General features: G+C 37.5%; 1 protein-coding gene and 1 pseudogene across 4 annotated transcripts in view; both read right to left on the minus strand.

Annotated features, from left to right (window-relative positions):
* Positions 1 to 22,696, minus strand: part of Atm (ATM serine/threonine kinase) — a 105,459-nt gene that overhangs the window by 7,258 nt on the left and 75,505 nt on the right. For all 4 annotated transcript variants that reach the window (XM_038321748.1, XM_038321747.1, XM_038321745.1 and 1 more), the window contains 15 exons: positions 21,685 to 21,919; positions 20,821 to 20,988; positions 19,664 to 19,777; positions 18,710 to 18,924; positions 17,961 to 18,168; positions 16,496 to 16,609; positions 16,051 to 16,209; positions 15,314 to 15,452; positions 15,132 to 15,214; positions 13,699 to 13,839; positions 12,689 to 12,805; positions 8,239 to 8,388; positions 4,645 to 4,810; positions 3,220 to 3,306; positions 1,293 to 1,407 (listed from right to left, as the gene is read on the minus strand). In XM_038321748.1, the coding sequence (XP_038177676.1) occupies positions 1,293 to 1,407; positions 3,220 to 3,306; positions 4,645 to 4,810; positions 8,239 to 8,388; positions 12,689 to 12,805; positions 13,699 to 13,839; positions 15,132 to 15,214; positions 15,314 to 15,452; positions 16,051 to 16,209; positions 16,496 to 16,609; positions 17,961 to 18,168; positions 18,710 to 18,924; positions 19,664 to 19,777; positions 20,821 to 20,988; positions 21,685 to 21,919 (2,211 nt within the window). The remainder of the gene's footprint in view (positions 1 to 1,292; positions 1,408 to 3,219; positions 3,307 to 4,644; positions 4,811 to 8,238; positions 8,389 to 12,688; positions 12,806 to 13,698; positions 13,840 to 15,131; positions 15,215 to 15,313; positions 15,453 to 16,050; positions 16,210 to 16,495; positions 16,610 to 17,960; positions 18,169 to 18,709; positions 18,925 to 19,663; positions 19,778 to 20,820; positions 20,989 to 21,684; positions 21,920 to 22,696) is intronic.
* LOC119810899 lies at positions 11,627 to 11,727 on the minus strand (annotated as a pseudogene).

The raw sequence follows: 22,696 nt of genomic DNA on the forward strand, positions 1-22,696 counted from the left end.
AGAGATGTTCCAGAAATTAATATAAATATATACAAATATGTGGTGTGTATTTTATAAGCTCAAAACTTATTAAAAAAAGACACTACTGCCATGAAATACTTTGTCTTGATTGATTACTGGGGCAAGTATTAATTTACTTTTGCAATCTGAGATTATAGACCTTTACTGGGAAAACTACAAAAAATCTTTGACTTGGAACTATACTGGAAGAGGGTTCTTTCAGACAGAACTATCATCTCTTGAGCCCAATTTGGAGATCTCTATCAGGTCCCTCCCCTTGGAGCTCAAGGACCCCCACTGAAGAGGGAGAGGAAGAACTGTAGGAGCCAGCGGGGTTGAGGACCCTGGAGAACATGGCCAACAGAATCAACAAACAAGGGACTCACAGGAGCTCAGAGACTGAAGCGGCAATCAAGGAGTCTATATGGGTCTGAGATAGGTCTTCTGCATATATTTTATGGTTGTTAGCTTGGTGTTTTTGTGGGACCCCTGACAATGTTGTGGGGGTGTTTCTGACTCTTTTGCCTGCTCTTGGAACCGTTTCCCTTCTACTGGGTTGCCTCGCCCAGCCGTAATATGAGGGTTTGTGGCCAGTCTTATTGCATCTTGTTATGCCATGTTTGGTTGATATCCCTGGGAGACCTGATCGTTTATGAAAGGAAATAGAGGGAGAGTGGATCTGGGAGACAGGGGAGGTGGGGTGTGCCTTAGAGGAGTAGAGGGAGGGGGAATTGAAGTCAGGATGTATTGTATGAGAGAAGAATAAAAATAAAAACAAAAACTACAAAAAACTACTATCTCTTTAACACCCCCAACAATGAGCACCAACAACATAGTAAAAACAGAGCATGTCAGCTAAGGTTGAGTCACAGTAAAAGTGGGCCTCTTCCAGAGGAGGTTAGGTGTGACAACATGCGCCATGCTTAATTAAGTCCCAGGTGGCTGGAAAGAGCGATTACTGCCCATACCAAGGGTCTTTTCCTTAGTACTAAGTACCGGGATGTCATTCTACCACTGAATCCCATCATCTATATAAATTCATTAGCTGAATAATAAACTTTTTTTAAATTTATTTTTATATTTAATTATTTATTATGTATAAAGTATTCTGCCTGCATAGCAGTAGAGGGTACCAGATCTCATTACAGATGGTTGTGAGCCACCATGTGGTTGCTGGGAACTGAACTCAGGACCTCTGGAAGAACAGCCAGTGCTCTCAACCGCTGAGCCATCTCTCCAGCCCCCCTGAATAATAAACTTGATAACAAAAATTGTCTGCCTTCCTCCCTTACCTTCTGAAGACACCTTCCACACCAGTGATGCCCATGCCATCCACGATGTCTCTGCTGAGTCTAAAAGGAACTGTTTCTGGAGTGGGAAGGATTTTACCCTGCTCAAAAGCCACTCCTAAAATCAAAGATGTGAAGCAAGAAAGTGTGACTGGCTGACATACCGTCTCCTTAAGTACATGCTAACTCTGTGAAGGCAGCAAATAACCTGTCACTCACACGCTATTAGTACTAGAGGATTACTCTATTTTTGCTTTCCCTGCCCACTACACCTCCATCATCTTTGAGAACCACTTCAAATGCAAAAGAACAGCTTACTGGCAAAGGAATGCCAATTAAAGGATGATTTAAACAGTGGATAACTGGTATGTTTAAAATGTAGAAGACTCGTGTAGTAAATGTCTTGAGATATAAACTCACATGCTTATTTTGAGGTAAGAGTACAGATTCACATGCAATTCTAAGAAATAATGCACAAGGACCACCCTACATACCTTCTACCAGTCTTTCCCACTATGGGAGAAAACCATGACACAGCATCATAGACAGGATTTGAACACCAGTACAGCCAAGGCATATAACATTCCATCACTAAGAGGTCCTTCATACAGCCCTTTTATAGCCACAGCTACTTTCCTCACATGACTTGTCAATTTCTACATCTATCCCCAACCATCTAACAACCACTAATTTGCTTATTTATATAATTTTGCCATATCAAATGGATTATATAAATGAAGTCACACAGTATGCAGCTTTTGGGATGGGATTTCCTCACTAGGAGGACACTCGAATTCTCTCCACCTCTCTGTTGTAGTTAATCCCGGGCTTTATTATGGCCTTCACGGGTTATTTTCCTCCTGTGGCTCAGAAGCTGACTCCCTGCTGAAGAAATGGCTCAGCAGCTAAGATATCTCTTCCTCATGGTTCTGAGACCTATTTTTATCTTTTTGTTTTGAGATGGGGTCTCATTTCATAGCTCAGACTGGCCAAAAACTCCCTATATAACATAAGCTGTCCTTGAACTCAGCAATCCTCCTGCCACAGCTTTTTAAGTGCTAAGATTATAGTAACCAATTCCTCTCTGGTTTAGCATTCCCAAAGCCTCCATCTTCAGTGTGAGATCAGAGTCTCCTCCAGCCCAGGGACTTCAGTCTTCTCTACTGCTCAGAGTTTTGACTTGCCATTACATCCAAACGCTTTTATATCAAGCTTCCGTTACTTTCCAGAAATCTCACTGTTTTAAAATGTAAAATACACAATTTTTCTTATTTTCATTTATTCATTAATTATTTTATTTGTTTTTTATAAAGCTTGCTGTATTCCTTTGTTAGATGCTTCAGCTGTCTGGAAATCCCTCTCTCAGTCTGTACAACTAACGTTAGTGGTAAAACCTAGAACACAACCATCTTCAATTCTAATCTCCTGGTCATTACAACTCTGTCCAAACTTTCATCATTTTATATCTACACTATTATTTTCTCTCTTAACTTCCTGGTCCAAATTGCTTAGAAAGTTACCTAAAATTCAAACATGATTGGCTCTTGGTTAAATATTTTTTTTCATTTCCCACCATTTAGCAGATGAAAAGTCAAAACTCTTTAGCCTATCTATCTTTTTAATCTACTACCACTCTCTCTCTCAAGCTACTTAATTACAGGCAAAGTTCCCTCTAGCAATATTTAAGACAGCTCTCAATTATTACCCTGTCCCCATTTTTAGATTTCCACCTTCTCGATCACTCTTCCTACTTTTCTTGAGCTGCCACCTCTTACAGTAAGTTTTACTTATTATCGTAGGTGAAGGTGGCTGCTCCTCTCACCACAAGTGCTTACGCTGAAGAAAAAAACTTAAGTTATATACTTTCTCATAGGCAAATAGTCCTTGATGACTGAACATTAATGAAAGATACAGATCTTTTACTACTCACCTAAATCTATGTGTACGAGTTCTGCTGACTGCTCATTTATCAAGATATTCTGTACATGCCTATCACCAAGTCCAAGGATGTAACCAACTAGGGAAAAAACAAAACCATGTGAAATCTCTAACATATATTCAACCATAATACCGCTGATTCTAAACAATTTTTAAGTAGTTCAGACTTTAAAGCTATTTAAAGAAAATTATACATTGTAAGTAGCATGTAGAGTTTAAGTCAAATCTAGCCAGATACTTTAGTGTACATAACATTTTAAAAATAGATATGCTGCTAAAAATGTTTTCTCTTTATTAGAAAGCACCAATTTTTTTCTGAAATTAGTGTGGAAAAATTAGTGGAAAGCTGGAGACCCTGATTTACCTCAGCCAGTGCAATATACTCAAATTTTTATTAAGTGTTCTTAAGAGAGATACAGTGATTGGCAACTTCAACATTCAACAGTGAAACTTTCCTCTCTGCTTGATAAACTATGCTGACCAGAAACAGATCACTACACTTAATTTCACAGGTGCTTTTCCAGGCATAACTGCATTTCGATTTTTAAGACAGAGAATGACATACCTTAAAATACCTTTAGCCCGCTGAGCTACCATGCAGTACTACAGAAAAATCACTGGGTGGCAAACAGGATGTCCCGTGCCTGGCTGGCCTTACTGCTAACTGAGCCTGATTTCTTGTTCATAACTCACACCACTTTAACCCAATCAGTGATTTTCAAGGCAGAAGAGGTTCCACAAGTACTGGGGATCCTGACTAAATGTACATGTCCTGTCACTCTAAGTACAGTACAAAAGTGGCACAAGAAACTGTTTTCAGTTGCAAATTAACACGAGACAGTTTCTCCATTGTTATTTTTGGAGGGAGAGGGCCCGCTTGTTCTTCCCGGCCGCCCAGTTTCGACATTGTTATTGGTTTTCATACTTTAGGATTTTGTTAACTGATTTATCTAACAACTTTATTCCATTCTCATAAAAAAATTAAAAAGTCAAAACATACGTCGAATAGCAAGTATTTAAATACATATCACCATTTCTGTTCTGAGATTCTACTAAACAATGAACCATTGAGTGGAAATCTATCAGAGATTCCGTGGAGAAGAACAGTAATAACAGAAAGCCAAAGGGTGCTATGAGAGGTTTTATATCACAAAGAAAATCTCAAAGAACCTATATTAAAAGGAGTGAAAATAAACCACATCCATTATATTAAAAAACAAAACAAAACTGGTTTTAGCTTCCCACCTCAGAATGGAATTCTCGTCTATAAAGATGGCTGCAATCCAACAAATCAGCATGAACAAACACAATGATCAAATCATGAGGACAGTTTGAGCAACAACTACCATTACCACTATCATCCTCTGGTAAGTCAGAATGTAGTTACGTGCTCAATATGTAAGATATACAGGATTACCAATAGAAGATGTGGCCACACTACGCGTATATGCCAATCGTTTCTCAAACCAAACAGCTGGGTCCAAGAATTTTTCTAGGCAGAAGTAACGGAAAACTGGTTCAAAGTTTTGGCAAATAGTCATGAAGGTATTGTATTTCTCTTCAAAAGACTTCTTCTGGACATCCTTTAAACAGAACATTTAAAACATTTTCTCAGTATTATGCTCACATCACTCAACTAATATCCACAGTGTGAAATAGCTAACCAATTATAGGGACAATAAGAAGAAAAACGAGACATTCTACCCATAAGGAGTTAGCAATTTGGGCAGGAAAGTCTTTTTATTCAAGTGATGATCCCATTAGGATCCTATCCCTTGACTGATTTTTAATTAAGTTCTAATTTGAAGGGTCTTTTAAAAATATATATTTATTTATTTATTTATTTATTTATTTATTTATTTATTTATTTATTATGTATACAATATTCTGTCTGTGTGTGTGCCTGCAGGCCAGAAGAGGGCACCATACCCCATTACAGATGGTTGTGAGCCACCATGTGGTTGCTGGGAATTGAACTCAGGACCTTTGGAAGAGCAGGCAATGCTCTTAACCTCTGAGCCATCTCTCCAGCCCTGAAGGGTCTTATACTATAGATGGAGTGACAGAGAGATGCTAGAGGCACTCCCAATCATCTTAGGTGGTGTCACCACATGCATTGTGATAGGATGGAGACACCAGGCTTCTGTCCTGAATCCTCTCTCTGGAATATGCTCCTGAGGCAGTTTATCCACTTCAGTGGGCTCAGTGCCCATCCACTAGACGATGACATCCTAACCTGGTCCAGGCGCCTCTAGTTAACTTGAGTGATGTGCCACTCCATTTCCCACACAACATCCTCACTTGAATCCTTCCAAAGCCAAACACAGCTGCTCACCTCACTATCCAGAAAACTGTGAAGAGCACACCCTTCTGTACACTGTTTTTGTTGCTGTTGTTTATTTTTTAATAACATTTCATCCAGGTATATATTATGTATTAAGTATATTCCCCCACCCAATACCCTTCCGCTGTGAATCCTTTGTATCCCTAAACAATTTCACTTCTGATTTTCTTCATTTTACATATACATATATAACTGTTTAAAAATTTAGGAGCCTCAAATTTGAAAAATCATACATCTGTCTGAGCCTGGCTTAATTAACTTAGTATTATTATCTCCAGTTGTATCCATTTTCCTGCAAACAAAACTTCATTCTTCTTTAAGCCTTAAATTTTTCCATTTTCTTTATCCATTCCTCTTGCTGGACACCTAGACTAGATCTAGAATTTAGATACTGTGAACACCTGGGAGTCCTTCAGGTACACAGGAACAGTATAGCTGGGTCACAGGGTAGATATATTTTTAAGTTTTTGAAAAACCTCCACATTAAATTCCATCTGGCTGCTCTAGTTTCCATCACCAGCAGTATGTAATGGCATCTGTGCTAGCATTTGTTGTTTTATTACTTAAATTTATTTTTAATTTTTTTATACATTTAACTTTATATGTATTGGACATTTTACCTGTATGCATGTATGTGCACCATACTGGTGCCTGTTGGACATCCTGGAAGGAGGATGGCTGTGAACCACCATGTGCGTGCTGATAACTGAACACAGGTCCTCTGAGATAGTAGCAGCTGCTCTTAACCTTGAAACCATCTCTCCAGCTCCATTTTATCACATTTTCACTTACTGTGTGCTTATGTGGTGGGTGGTGAGGTGTGGATGCATATACTACAATGCACATGTCAGTCAGAGGACAGCCTGTGGGAGCTGGTGCTCTCCTTCTACCATGTGGGTTCTGGGGTCTGAACTCAGGTGGTCAGGCTTAGCAGCAGGAACCTTTGTATTTGCTGAGCCATTTCTCCAGGCTCCCTGTCCTTAATGACTGTCAATCTGACCTGAGTAGGAGAGAATCTCCATGTGGTTGTGATTTGCTTTTCTCCAATAGCTCGTGAAGCAGAACACTTATTCCCATGTTCATTTAAATTTAGATTTCACCTTTCATAAACTGTTCATTTCATCAGTCCATTTATTGATTTGGTCATTTGTTTTCTTGTTTCTTTTCTTGTGTTCTTTGTTTATTTTAGATATTAACCTGTCAAATGGAAGCTGTCTTTTCATTTGATTAGCTCATTCCTTTGCTGTACAGATTCTTTTTAATTTCATGTGGATACCATTTGCCGACTTCTGACCTCATTTCTGAGTGACTAAAATCCTGCTCAGAAAGACCCTGCTTGCAGCAGTATTTCCCCACTTCTTTCTTTAACAGTGGAACAGCACTTCTAATCAATCAAGTTTTATCAGTTTTGCCTCCTTAATATATCTCTTATCTACCCATGGTTATCCATATGTACCATTAATTAGTCTTACTTAGTTAAAATATATCCCTAATCTGTTTTCTTAAAATGACAACACACATTAGTGTCAGAACTATCTTTCTACAATGTAAATCTGTAGCTGGGCACGGTGGCATGTGCTTTTACTCCCAGCAATCAGAAGGTAGAGACAGGCAGATCTCTGCAGGTTTGAGGCCAGCCTGGTCTACATTGAAACCTACAGGAAAGCCAGGTCTAGAGGGTCTCTACCTCAGCTCCCAACCCTCTCACCCCACTGCCAAAGGAAACCCAATATCCTATTCTTCTCAAGGGTCTTTTCCGAGAATCTAACTCTCCACTCCTCCCCACCAGGCACAAGAAGCACCTCCTCCTCTAACCTATCCATTACCACAAGTGCCTGCACAAACTTCCATCAAATGCTGACTACCTGAATTTAATCTCTGGTTCCCACAGACAGGCACAAGGAGAACTGACACTACAGAGTTGTCCCGTGACCTTCAAATTTGTACCATGACATGAGCGCCACATACACACATATAGGGACACAACCACACAGGTACACACACACACACACACACACACACACACACACACGAGTTTAAAACAAGCTAACAACAAAAATCATGTGACAGAAATCAAAATGAATTTTCTGGAAAACAAACAATACAAAAACGAAAACCAAATGATTTACCTTGGACAGAAAAGTCTTAAAGCTCTGCTATGTGGCAGATAGATCATGGGCAAATTACAGTCCCTAAACATCTCACTTTAAAGTACGGATAAGAATGACTATTAAATTTGTGAAGTCTCAGCTTAGTACCTAGTTGACAAGAGGCATTCAATAAGTGCTGCTAAAACAGCAAGTAAATGCCAAACCAGACAGCCAATGGCATGGAAATTATTTCAGAAACTTGTTTCATGTAAAAATGGCTTAATTTATTTCTCTATTTTAACTGGTATTGTTTCTTTTATTAAGAATCACCTTATCACAAACTGGAAGCAAGCTACTATAAACTGGACAATGTTTATAATTTTAAGATGACAGAGTTGGCACTTTATATTGTTTAAAGACCTCCCTTTGTCACTTACACATTAATCTTGGTAAGTTTACATCTCGTAAACTAAATACTATCTTCAACAATCATCTCATGAAGTTATATATTTTGTATTTTGCAATATTTGGTAGCTTTATACATTTTTATAAGCTACTAAATAACTTTTCAACTCACCATCATTTTCTTTTGGCACTGGTAGGAACTGAAATCATTTGGCCTGTATCTTTTATGAGCACCTTCATCGTTGTTGACAAGATATTCACCAATAGGGATGGTTCCTGTGCACCACTCAAGAACACCGCTTCGCTGAGAGAGGGGAACCACCTGAGGTGAAATCAAATACATTTGATTACAGACGACATTAAAGACCTGTGGATGACCATTCATCATCAGTAGTGCAAAGCATCTCCCAGGATTTACTAACATCCTGGGAACAAAGCAAGAAACAACGAGGCTCAGAAATGAAGACCATTCTAGTTTCTGCTTAGACTTAAGAGAAGCTCCCCATCCCTTAGTACCCACAATTCTCTGAGATATCATTCGTATTAGTAACACTCAACATTATCTGTGATTGGTCCATAATTAATTTGTTCATTTAGTAGAGAATGCTTCAATTATGCTTTGTTTCTGAAACAGGGTGGTTGTATAGCCCAGGACCCTTGAACTTGCAATGCTCCTGCCTCAGCCTCTGGAGGAGCTGGGATTATAGGTTTGCAGCACTGCACCCACTACTTCCCTTACACTTTTGTTACCAGGACACTTAGGACACTTCACCTAGGAAAATAATTACTTGTGACTGTGGTCTCAATTTAACACACTTTCATTATTTAACTATAGTGTATTTTTGTTTATAGTCTTATTAATCTCAAGAAGAGAAAAATACACTTCTAAACAAAAATGGGAACTTTTACTGAGATAGTTGTTTTTAAAATCATGGTATTTTATAAACATACAAATGTAAAAATAATAAGAAACAAGTACTATTTTACACATTAAACCGCTTTACCAAATCTAAGAGTTTGTCAAATTTGCAGGGAAAGAAGTGAAGCTTGCTTTGTGCCTCTTGCTGTGTTCACGCCTCCTCCCACCACCGCAGAGCTTGCTATTGCTTTTCCACATTCATGCATTTTTGGTGTTTTATTTTCAAAGCCATTTATATACAAACACCTGCCAACATTATTTCACAAATCAATTAATTATTACTGGGGGCATGAGTGGAGGCCAGAAGACAAGAGAGCCGCAAACTTTACAAAAAAAAGATGTGTGTCAGCTTCTACAATTTGGTTTCTCTCACTTGATATTCTCAAGTTTGGCTTTGTTAATATACTTAACTATCATTAATTTCATAACTTTATGGTAACACACACACAATTGTCCAATTTATCCAGCTTGCATTTCAACATTTATATTGGTTAGTATTGTTTTCTTATTTCCTGAAGGAGACATGTAGGTCCTTGTGCTCACAGATAAGATCTAGAAAAACCTCCGTCTCTTCAAAGGGAGCTGTATAACCTGTTTTCTGCTCAGAAGACTGGGAGCAGAGACAGATAGTAGCCTGGTGAACTCTGTGCTATCTGCATGGCCAGGACATAGCAGCTCCTCCAAACCCTTACTTTGAGCTTATCTTGGGTAATTTACAGCACTATCCTCCCCCAGACCCCATCATGGCACTGACTACCTTGAGTCTGCTCTCTCAGTTAAGATATGGAACCTATTTTTTTTTTAATGTCACTTGTACTTGACAGGAGTTTTGATGTAGTCATGTCTTACTTAACCTTTATTGTGCATATGGGACTGAGTTAATTATCACTGGGAAATTTCTTACTAAATTGTGCTGTACTTAAATATGCCTAAAGTAAACTACTGAGTGTCAGACTCTGGAAGTTTGACCAATACCGGCTACTGAGTTGTGCTGAAGCCGACTTCCTGCCTCTGTTGGCCATAGCATTTGTGGAGACCCCCCACAATTTTCCCTGAAATTCTGCTGCAGTGATAGACCACGGGTTAAAAAAAAATATAACAGGGTCACAGGGAATGTACTATCTTTAACTTAATGAACTAACTATCCAAGGTAACTGTTGCAATTTATAGACTTACCAAGAAAGTTGTTACTGAATTTTTCCAAGACAATTGTCTGACTTTTACATTTTGCCACTTTCATGCTAGCTGTAGCACACTGCGGTTTTAGTCTGCATTTTTCAGATGACTAACCGAATATCATATGATAAATATATAGGCCACTCAACCTTTTACTTATGAATTCTGTTCTTTTCTATCTTTTTCTAACGACCTTTAAATTCCCTGTAAGAGGTATTGATATATTCTACATGTAAATTCCTTGTTATAATATTAAAATTAACTTTATGAATCCCCTATTTTATGGTATCTTTAATTCTAAGTATGTTTTTTTTCACTATATTCAGATATGTAGAAATACTTTGTTTTGTGTCCCAAGGAACCCTTTAGTTCCAGCTCATGTCCTCATGCTTGCAAAGGAAGCACTTTACCCACTGAGACATCTCCCCAACCCCATATATTAAATTTCCGTAAAATAAAATATAGTGTCTGAGCTTTACTCTGCCTGAAAGCAGTACCTTTAGCTGAGGCACGAAGAAAGGGTTATTTTGAAAGTGGAGATGGTTAACTAAGAGTTCTACTTTACATGTATTGTGTTTGAGATGCCTTAGTCCGCATGCAAATAACCTTACAGGAAGTAGTCCTTCCGAATGGTTACATGCTAGGTGACAGTCTATCTTTAGAGATCAAATGAAGGACAAACAGGGAGTCATTAAAAGCAGGTTAGATTTCCAAAGAGCATAGGTACATAATCCATACGTAAATTTTTCTATCAACTTGAATGGTTTCAAAAGCCCAAGGTGCCCTGTTGCTCAGTAACACTAGGACATCAGCCCCAAACACAAAGCTGTCAACTGCCCACTCTGAGTCTGAGTTACAGGAGGCCTAGCCTCAAACACATACAATGACGGGGTGGGGTGGAGAGAGAAATTAAGAGCACTTGTTCTTGCAGAGGACCTGGGTTCAGTTCCCAGTGCCTATACGGCAGCTCATCTGACCTCTGAGGACACCACACACAATGTGGTGCACAGACACATATGCAAGGAAAACACTCATATACATAAAATAAATCTAAAAATAAAAAGCTTTCACAGAACCTGAACTTTTGTTTTAAGCACTGCTTGAGAATTAGTCTTTAAAACATCTGTTAGACTGGGAATGTAACTGAGTTGGTAGCATATACACTGGGCTTTTAGAAATGTATATCTGAAAATGTCTTAAGGCTATTCAGTTTTACTGATTTCCTCCACCCCCATCTACACCCCACCCCAGTGCTGGAGATAAAACCCTGAGCCATATATGTGCTAGGCAAGCATTCAACACTACTTACAAAATGTCTCAATTAAAATTTTACTATGAAAAATTATTTTGAAATAAGCTGGTATTTTTCAATGCCATTCCACTTAAGATATATCTCAGTTTTCCTTCACATTTTATGCTTTCCTAATTTTTTTTTATCCATTCCTATATTTATTTTGTTAACACCACTCCTGGGCAGTTACTCTTTTTTTTCCTTCTTGTGCAGAAACCATGCTAATTTTATCTGAATTGTTCCAATTTTAGTATATGTGCTGTTGAAGTGAGCTCAATGTTACTCTTTAACTTGTGAAGGGAACATTTTTCCACTGTATTTTCAAACAAGTATTAATGTCTAGGTTAACTCCTGATAAAATACTTAAATTTCTAAAGAAAATAGTTATAGAATCCACCCTTCTGAAAGTAAAAGAGACAGATAGTTAGATTGTCTGGAAAGAACTGGTTCTTGACTACAAGGTGAATTAAATGCCATTTAGTTTGTTCATCTCTTCCTGGGAAAAGGAAAAGGCAGCAGCAGAAAGTCCTGTTACAGCAGAGACAGAGGACGGAGAGGGGGATGAGACCTGGGAACAAAGCCAGAGAAAAAGACACCTCCGGAATTTTATCTCTTATGTTTATTAATTAATTAAAATAGTTGGTTCTTATATTAACTAATTAAAAGTTAATTAAGGAGCCAAAGATCGGCTAATAGAATAACATGATTTGAAGATTTCTACTGTGAAGGAAATGGAAATGGGTCTAACTCCACTGACTGTCCTCTAGCAAAATCTACCAAATTATAGTTGCTTGTGTCCAACCACCTATTAATCCAAATTTTGGAAATCTTTCCAAATAGACTGACCTGAGTATGAAAAATAAAGCATGACCTATAAAATAAATCATGTACATACAAACAACAGCATAATTCTTATAGGGCAGACAGAATATTTCAGTTGACAACAGAAAATATCTAATGGCAAATAACCTTAAATGATAAGAAAATGAAAATGAAAATTGTATTGTCCAACCAGAGAGTGGCATTCAATGGCCTCTAAAGAAAAAAACAACAATCTATTTCTGTACAGCATACAAGCAAAAAATGGCTTTACAGATTTAAAATGCAAGGGACTTAAGTGGCTCTCAAAGTCTAAAATATTCACTATTTGTTAATTTACAGAAAACATTTGCTCATCCTTGGTACAAATAGTACACTTTTCTTGGTAAAGCACCAGAATAGAAGCCAGTAAGTTACCTTGTATGTGCAGATAGTCAGTTTCCTCTTTCTAGTCTCAGTGTTTCTCTGCAGTAGTGTATTGCACATCTGGAAAACCTGCTGCATGACAGCATCTTGCCTGAGGTCATCACGGCCCTGCAGAACAACCAGACATAAACAGGTACTATAAACACACAGCCTTCTAAGCACAGCAGTACAAGGCACTCAGAAATCAATCTGAGCTATGCTCCGCTTCAGAGTCTCTTGAATAATTAATAGCTACTGTGATTCTTTCATTTAGAAAAAAAACATGAACCTGGGAAGCAGACTAATACAAAAGACTAAGTTTCTCTTACTTCACTATTAACTGAACTCCCTCACCTGAAGGAACAATACAAAACACCCATATAAAGTAATATTTCATCTCTTTTCTATCTTTAGCAGGACCTTAAAAGCACCTATGCAAGCAGAACAAAGCAAGGAATGCTGTTACATTCCAGTACAGTAGCAGGCCCAGTATATTAAGCAAGGGCCTTAAATCTGTTCTAATTACCACCAAAAATTTTTTTTTCACAAACAAGCTTATCGTGTGTGTATACTTTGATAACATTCTTTCTCTTGAATCAGTCATACAATGATAGTATGCTAAACCCGGTACTGCTGACCTACAATTTAAGGTTCTCTAAAAGTTGAGTTGAGAGGGTCCCAAAGTCAAGCCCAGTCATCTTAACAAGATTTATTTCAAATAACACCTAAAAGAGAGCTGGGATGTAATTCACAAGCAGAGAATTGTTGAGTATGTGCAAGGCCCTGGTTTTAATCCACAATAGTAGGAAAGAGACTTTCAAGAAAGAGACACAATAAAAAAGCAGTTTGATTCTAGCAAACTGTTTGTTTACTTCACAGATATTTCCTACCTGTCATTATTCAGGATAAAGGTAGAGTCACACAGCCAGCAAATGAGGGAAGAAGACAACATCTAATCAAATTGTTTTTGACTTTGATGTCATTAACCCTCAAAGGACTATACCAGAAACAGGAAGTCTCACCTTGACGAGCTGTCTCCTTTCCTTGCCGTCAGAACCCACACAATCTATTATTTTTGGTAAATTTAAACCTCCTGCTAAACGAAATTCTGTTTTAAATGACTTTATAGTCACCAGATTTTCATACTCTCCTGTGGGATCAACCTAATAAATGATGACACATAATTATTATAGGAGAGATAAATAATGAACACTGAAGAAAAACAAATCATAAATAGTAAGCGAAAAAACAGATAAGAATATACTGCTGATTAATAATTGGATCTTTAACTTACTTTGTTTAAAGTTAGAATAAATGACATTGGTAGGTTTTTATTTCATTTGCCTATTTACTTCGTGTGTGAGTCTACATTTGTGTGTGCCATCATGTTGGTCCCAGGGTTGAGCTTTGTTTACAGGCTTTGGCAACAAGTGTCTTTACATGGTGAGCCATCTTGCCAACCCAGATTTTTAAAATCACATAGTTTACATTCTTAAACATCTTTTAATAAAACTTCAGCATTTGAGTCAATTAGAATAGTGTTGCTGAAAAATTAGAACTCAGTTGTTATTTACATCTATTAAATCATCTAAGAAATTAATTCACAAAAACATCAGGTTAATTTTGAAAAGTGAAAATACTCAGTTAAACAACAGAGCCTCAATCTGTTAACAAATATGATTCAGTAACAGGTCAAATTCAGTAACAAAGATATCAATTTTAATATATAAACTGGAATGAAAGATATACCATGTACTGAAACATCAGTTTGTAAAATGGTAACCTTAACTGTTACATGCATCCTGTCTACATGGTATTTCTAGTAATAAAAGACTACTGTGAATAGCTAAATTTCGTATGTACACACAGCAACTTAAAAGTATTGCCATACTGTAATACTGTTGTTCTATTAAATAACACAATACATCACAATCAATACTTCCACTGTATAAAGAATTATTAAAAAACAAAATAACTGGTAAAGTGCTTCCTTACCATGGGCACCATGCCCCCCTCCCCCCATGCAAGTATGTACACACTTAAAAAGACTAGCAAAATAAAGTGAAACAAACTGAACGGGCCATGGGCCCACAGTCCCAGGTACTAAGGAAACCGAGACAAGGAGGGCTGTCAAGTTTCAGGCTTGCCTAAATTACAGAGCAGATTCAAGGTTAACTCAGTGAGACCCTGTCTCAAAATTAAAAGTACAAAAGGGCTTAGTATAAAAAGGTTTAGTCCTTAGTGCTAAAGTAACAGTAAAACAATGGGAATTCTCAGAAGCTTGTGACTATTTTAAGGCTTAGGGAAAGGAAATCTGACACAGACAATATCTAGGTGGAAACACATGAAATTGCAATGATTAGGCATTTGGACTACATAAAAAGGTCTACAGATAACTTAATCTACTAATGTGTAATTTAGTCTTATTAAAAATCAAAAGTTAATGGTAAATTACCTTAATTTCCATAGTGGGAACAACAACATCTTCTAAATTCTTCAGTCTAGTGATTGGCTGGTTTGCTGGAATATTGATGCCTTCTACATTTAAAAATAAAGAGTTCAGTGACAACAGTGAACTGAGGAGCATCACTGAAGGTCAAGCTCTAACAGCAGCAGCAACAACACTGCCAAACGTACTTCTCTGGTTCCTCCACTGAGAGGCATCCAAGTTTGCCAGAATAATGTAGGCATCGCAGAGTGCCTCCATGTCCTTCACCATCTTACACCTCTCACTTCTGATGGTGTGGATTATCCTGGTTGCAGCCTCTGTTCGATCCTATCATCAACAAGGAGCAAAGAAAGACAGAACGAGAACCACTGAACTAAGCTTCTTGGAGCTACACAAAGAGAATTTATATCTAGACAACAGAAGGACTATAATTCCTCAGATATAAACAAAACACCCATACAGTGAATGACATACACTTTTATGACATACATAAAATTCAAAGTTAAGACCTGTGTTCTTTTAAAAAAAAAATTGTTTTTCTGAGGCTAGAGAAATGGTCTGATGGTTAAGAGCGCCTGCTGCTCTTTCAGAGGACCCAAGTTCAGTTCCCAGCATGCACATGGCAATTCTAGGTCTAGGGAATTAAAAAACCTCTTTTGGCCTCTATGGGCACAAGATATATACATACAAACACACATATTAAAAATAAATCTATTTTAAAATCTGGATTTTCTTTGTCCATTGCTACAAGAAAACAAAACTAAACCAGTATTTATGCTCTGGAAAATGTTCAGGGATTGTTAACAAATTTTGGGTGGCATCATCATAAAGTATTTAGACTCTACTACCAGCAACACACATTCCTAAAATCTGAGAAAAAAACGACCAAGACAACACAAAGGGCACTTGTATTTAATCCGAATACCTCATCAAGCTGAGAGCTTTCTTTTGGTGCATTTTTGGTTATTCTACTCCTTCTTGCTGCCTCTGGTTTGCTCAAAAGTTCATCTTTGTTTGCATTTGCTAAAGCCAATATAATGAACAGAGTATGATGAGGGTGATCCATTGAAATCCTAGAGATCAGCTACCAGAAAATTAATAACTATTAGTTTACCCAATAGAAAAAAATTAAATATACATTTTAAATTTTGCTTTACATATAAATTCAAATTATGTCATTACTGTGCAGTAAGTAGTATATATATATGTCTGTGTGAAAGAGAACTATGGAGGAACATCAGAAATAAGAGACAAATTTATCTGTAATAAAAGAAAACAATTTCATATTCTGATTTCTCACTTTCCTTTATATTTTATTCGGTAATATAAACGAAAGGTAATTATTACATTTTGACTTCAAGTCTACTTACATTATTGAGGACTTCATGAAATCCTAGGCCTCCCATCATTTTGGTTCCCATTCTAGCAGCCAATTGATACATAAGAGGCAAAAATTTATATGATGAAATCTTCATTCCATCTCTCTGTCATTAAAAAAAATGCAAGATTAAGACATGTGTATTATAACCTCACATCTAAGCCAAAATGATGCTAGTAGTGTTCCTCTACTAGCACCACCTACTGGCTGTCAAAACTTCACTAACCACACAATTTCCCTTGTCTCTTGGCCTGTCTCAAAGTCTTTCTAACAAAGCCTAGGAAGCCTTGATTCAGTAATAATAAAAATACTTAGCCCTAAATTAAGTTGCATCCAGAACTAAATTAAGTTGCATCCAGAGCTGGAATGCTAACCACTGCATACATTCTAGTGACTCTGAGGAGCACAAATGTGGACCTGAGTCCTAGTATGCTCTCCATTCCCAAGAAGTCAGTGTGTAACCAAAATGCAAGTTCTTTTCCCTATAAGCCAGAAATAATGAAGTTAAATACACACAATAGTACAGACTTGATGTGGAAAAGTCTTCTGTTTGTGTTGATTTCATTCGCTAATAAAGAAACTGCCTTGGCCCATTTGATTGGCCAGCCCTTAGTTGGGTGGAGTAGACAGAACAGAATGCTGGGAAGGGAAGTTAATAAATTGCCATGCCTCTGCTCTCTGAGCCAGACTACCGTGCCTCTCCTCTCTGGGACAGTCGCAATGGAGCCAGCCACCATGTCAGACATGCTGAATCTTTCCCGGTAAGATACCACTCATGGTGTTACACAGATTATTAGATATGGGTTAGTCAAGATGTGAGTAAGAGGCTGGAACTAATGGGCCAGTCAGTGTTTAAATGAATGCAGTTTGTGTGTTGTTATTTCGGGTGTAAAGCAAGTCGTGCAGGAGCCAGGCAGCTGGGAGCTGGGTGGCAGAATGCAGCCTGCCCACAGCTCCTTACTACACAGACTGGCTCTACTTAACCCTGAGTTTTATCATTCTTTTCATTCCAGAGAAACATTCTGCCTTCAAACTGAATGACAATATTTTATAACCGTATCTTAAGATTTTTTTTTTTCAATAAAAACTTAGAAAGTATTCCTGCATATGTTATAAAATTTCTTTATTTGTAAAAGCACTCTACTGGGAAAAAAATCCCTCAAAAGTATTAAAAAAAAAAAAAAGGAAAAAGGAAAATTCTTGTTTAGGATCACATTTATCTTAAGTGGTTTTTCTATTCCCCAGTCTAGCATTCCCTTCGAGGCACTCCCATATGGTATCTGCAAGGATAAATCTCTCACCCCTATACAAACCTGCATCATTTAGAGCTTATACTTATTCTCGGAGCACCAAACCCACTGCTGGGGAACACAGGGATGTACAAAACCAGACACTGAAGGGGTTTATGCCTCAGTTTTTAAAGCAGATGCTCAAATGCCGGGTTGAGTAAGACTTGCCTTCATCATGCCATTGACTTCAGCAACTCCGGAATTTTCAAGCCAGAGGGAGCAAAGCCGGAATACCCACACATCATGCTCTTCTCCACACAGCAAGCAGCTGATGTAGTTCTCAACTGCCTTACACAGGAAGCGCTTCCGGTCTTCTCTCAGCGCACGGAGAGCACACTCATCTAGCTCCAGTTCTCTCTGAACCTTTACTGTGTATCTTGCATTTAATAAAGTCACACATAGAAGTCACAAAACTTTACATAACTATAAAATCATAACTATAAAAGCATAAATGAAAAACAAGGTGTTTATTCCCAAGGAAAAAATTCTAAGGAGAGTGAAAGGAACTAAATGTTGTCACAACTGCAACCTATAAAAGTCTTCCATACACCCAAGAACAGAGTGGATTCTATAGTTAATTCTCTGCTTATTCCAAACATACAAAAACCCAATGCAGACTTAAAGGAACTTGACAATACCAAAGCAGGCAAGGCTTCTGTACTTAATTTCAGTATCTAGGAAAACCAAACAACTAACATTCACGAACTCTGCCAAGAGCTAAACCGAGGTATCAGCTCTTCAGAGAATAACATCTGTCAGTGTACTGAAGACTGATTGAAGCTGTAACTACTGATAAAGCCTGTAAAAACAACCAATTTATGTGTTCAAAACTGTAATTTAGATGACAAGTTCAAGTCACATTTCTCATGAAAATTCTCCTTTAGCTGAACACAATGCACCACTTGTAGACATATTACCTGTTAGTCTGAATTTTATGTTCCCTCAGAAGGCCCACTTCTTCTTTGGCTCTTCTTAAGAGAGCTTGCTTGTTCTCAAATTCTGATGATTTCATGTAGTTTTCAATTCTCTGGTACTGAGTATCGGAGAAACGTGCTAACGAGAGAAATGCCTTCATCTGCCCATTCCTGAGCTCACTGCTTTCGCCATCATAGCTTCCAGCAACTTTCACTGCCTTCAACAACATACAATCTGCTTAGTTCATTTTTACAAGTGTTAAACAAAGCTAAAGAATTACTCAAATCAAGGTAAATCACTTATGTACATGTAAACGCCAAACTTGATGACCTGGAACCCTTCTCAGCCAAGAGATGCAATCAACTGTGTGAGATGAAGAGCTCTCTAGTATCAACGACAATTACACTTCACTTTTTATACTGAACTTACTGAGTGAAATAACTATTCCCCAAATACCGTGCTCAGTCTGATTCAGGGAAAGGGGCTTGGTCTTATCTCAACGTGGTATCCCAGACTTTGGTGACTCCCCATGGGAGGCTTTATCCCCTCTGAAGAGGGGATGGTGGGGGGGTGGGAGGTGGGAGAGGGGTAGAGAGAGGAAACTGGGGTTGGAATGTGAAATAAAAAAATTTTAATTAATTAAAAAAAAATCTAACCCTTACTTTGGGTAGCTGAACCACATACAAATAACAATGACAGCTTGTATGTTCTCTAATAGAATATTTTTGCAAAATAAAATAAATTCTTCAAAGAGTAGTTAGGGGTGGTTCTAAAGAGTAGATGAAAGACACACATGTATTCAAAGTTGTTCCCTCTTTTGTAGCATTCTGTTTCATTCTGCTCTAAGGATTACAGATCCCCAGCAGGAACTGAAGAATGAAACTACACTTGCATTTGCTTAGGATCAAGTGTATTTATGCTAAACCTGAATCTTCAGAGTTGCACCAATAACCTACCTTTTCTAGATAGGTCTGCATGATGACTGCAGGATTTTCCAAGCAGGTTTCCGCCAGCCAGTTGCCACAAACCCTCAAACACTCAGCATATATGACTTTTAGACCTGCATCATTCTGTATTAAGACATAAAAATCTTAAAATGTCATTACTTTTCAAGATTACAAAAATGCCCTCCATGTAGGTAGAAAAAGCACTCAGAATAGTTTTTACCATATAACTATTAAAATCAAGTATGCAAGTTCATGAAATAACCACCCTGATATATCATCTTCATCAACAGAACAACTCACATTTACTGAGAACTTAAAAATGCCAGAAACCTTCCAACAGATTTGTGTATATTAATTTATGATTTTCTTTCTTTGTTTTCCTTCCTTCCTCCTTTCTTTTTTTTTTTTTTTTTTTTTTTTTTTGTGACAGGGTTTCTCTGTAGCCTTGGAGCCTGTCCTGGAACTAGTTCTTGTAGACCAGGCTGGTTTCGAACTCACAGAGATTTGCCTGCCTCTGCCTTCTGAGTTCTGGGATTTAAGGTGTGTGCCACCACTGTCCAGCTTAACTTATGATTTTCACAGGAATCCTATGAACTAACTAGGTATATCATTATTACTTACTTGTCAATGCAAAAACTGAGGTATACAAACAGCCCATACTTTAGGGCCTGTACCATTATGGAATATTTTAGCAAGTTGTACTGGCACCCAGTGCTTTGTTATAATAAATAATTCATGGCCCTACAAAATCCTGAACTGTCCACTGAATGTGATATTTTCAGAGCACTTAGAATGACAAATTGTTCTAAATTGTTTTCTACTTTTCTTCTCTCAGACATTTCTAATCCCATTTTTGTTCTTGCTACTTCAAAGTTATAATATATATTTCCATTTATTTCCTCTATGTCATTCTTGACTTCTATAGAAAACTGAAAGACTTTGCACTGGAATCAATTAAATGAATATACTACAACACAGATGGATAGATTTGTTTTAAATAGGAAAAAGTTTCCTAGTTTCATATCTGACATTAATTTTCAAAATTCTTTTTCATAATATCTTGTTCATGGGTTAGTAATTTCAAAACCTTAATCAGATTCTGAAGCACAGAAATGCTTTTCAATAACATGAAAACACTAAACCAGCCAACTAAACCAAGCACATACCTTTTTAAAGCTGGAGTCCAACTTCTTGATCATTTGTTTGAGAATATTCAGGGCAAGACTCTGCTCCTTTTTTGCCCAGAACACTTGTGCTTCTTCCAAATGCCACTCAGAGACTCCACAAATAGCTGAATTATATTGCTTAATCTTAAATATTGCTCTTTCAGGGAGCTGCAATGAAAATAGCATATGGAAATAAATACTTTTACCACTAAGATTAAAAACCAAAGAAGCAATTACCATTCACCAAGAACTTCACTATTTGTCAGGGACTATCTTTATGAGCTCCCTGCTTACTTACAAACCTGCAGACCAGAGCATCTCCCTGACGCACAGCTCATGCATATATAAGTATGTGAAACCATTGTTTTGTTATCTTTACCTTATAGGAAGTTGGGTATCTTCATTTTATAACCAGAAATTGGGGCAGAGTTCAGGTTTTTGTCTAATTCCAATATAGAAGTTTTGTTTTGTTTTTCCCCTTAATACCGGAGTTTTATTCCACAGACTAGTCGAACAAGCATGATACCATACAACTATACAGTTCTAGCCATTTTTTTCAATATGCATTTAAGACAGGTTCCACTTGGTTATTCAAGTTGACCTTGAACTCATTCCCTTGCCCAGGTAGGTTCTGAACTTGTGATCGTCTTACCTCATCCTCTACAATAACAGGATTATAACAGGTCTATGTACAAGCCTGGCTCAACATGAAATCTTAAATTTTATACACAGTAGTGATTTCTAGTTTTCAATGACATTTCTTCTTTAGATTATTATACCTTCTGGTATCTGAGTAATACAGAAGCCCAAGAAGTGAGATGACAAAATTTTACAAGGTTTTTTTTTTTTTTTTTTTTTTTTTACCTGGGTGTTCTTGAAGGTTCGGGCCAGAACAGAGAATTCTACAAGGTGTTTGGTGAGAATGTCCTTAGAGCACCCTCCTTGGGATTTCTCCATTTCCTTTTGCGCCAGGATCTCCAGAATGACTGTGCGCAGAGCCATGAGAGGCTCCTGAAAACTAAAGTCACTGTCCTTCAGAAGCTGGGAGTGTTTCTGCCACTTCAAATACACTTCCGAGAGATCTCTATCTGTGACTGACCTGGAAATCAAGTCACAAAACTTATGTGAGTAAAAGAAATTAAAAGGAAAGGGCCCTCAGGTTCTGAAACTTAAGACACTGCATAGGAACTTTTATAGTAGCAAGATTAGAAGTTACAGATAGCCCTAAATACTTAGACCTCTAACTATGCAGTCAGAGGTCAACAGAAAGTTATAGATAATGGGTACTTAAAAGATTTTCTAAAAAAGGCAGCCTTTCTAAACAGATTTTGTTTTGAAATGAGAATGCTGTAATCAGACATATCACAAAGACATGACTATTCCTCTAGTCCTCCATGCAGCAAAGGAGGACACATCCTCAAGGAAGTCAACTAACTTCATTACCTACAAATGGTACTGTGCATAGCTGTCAAAAAAATCAGTTCACAGAACAAACAGCTGGCATTTAAAAAGATTCCATCTGCTTACATCATTAAAGCAAAAGAAAATGCAGAACATACAGTTCATTAATATGAATATATTGCCTTTCACAGGCATAAAGTAAGAAATACTCTCTCATCTTTCAAGACTTGTGTTGACAGGGAGACTAAGAAAATGATGAAGCAAATGTGAGCAATCATTCTAGTTACCCGACAGAGAAGGAAACAATAATGCATGTAATAATGCATGTACATAAAAACCAAACTGCTACTTCCTCCACAAATGACCCCAGAGTAACAGACCTAAAACATTTTAATCATAGACATAAAACATTTTAAGCATAGGAACCTCTACATACTCTTAAAATTCATGAAGATTCAGGCTTATCAAATGCACT

The sequence above is a fragment of the Arvicola amphibius genome, chromosome 3 (genome assembly GCF_903992535.2).
Source record: "Arvicola amphibius chromosome 3, mArvAmp1.2, whole genome shotgun sequence".
Classification (NCBI taxonomy): domain Eukaryota; kingdom Metazoa; phylum Chordata; class Mammalia; order Rodentia; family Cricetidae; genus Arvicola; species Arvicola amphibius.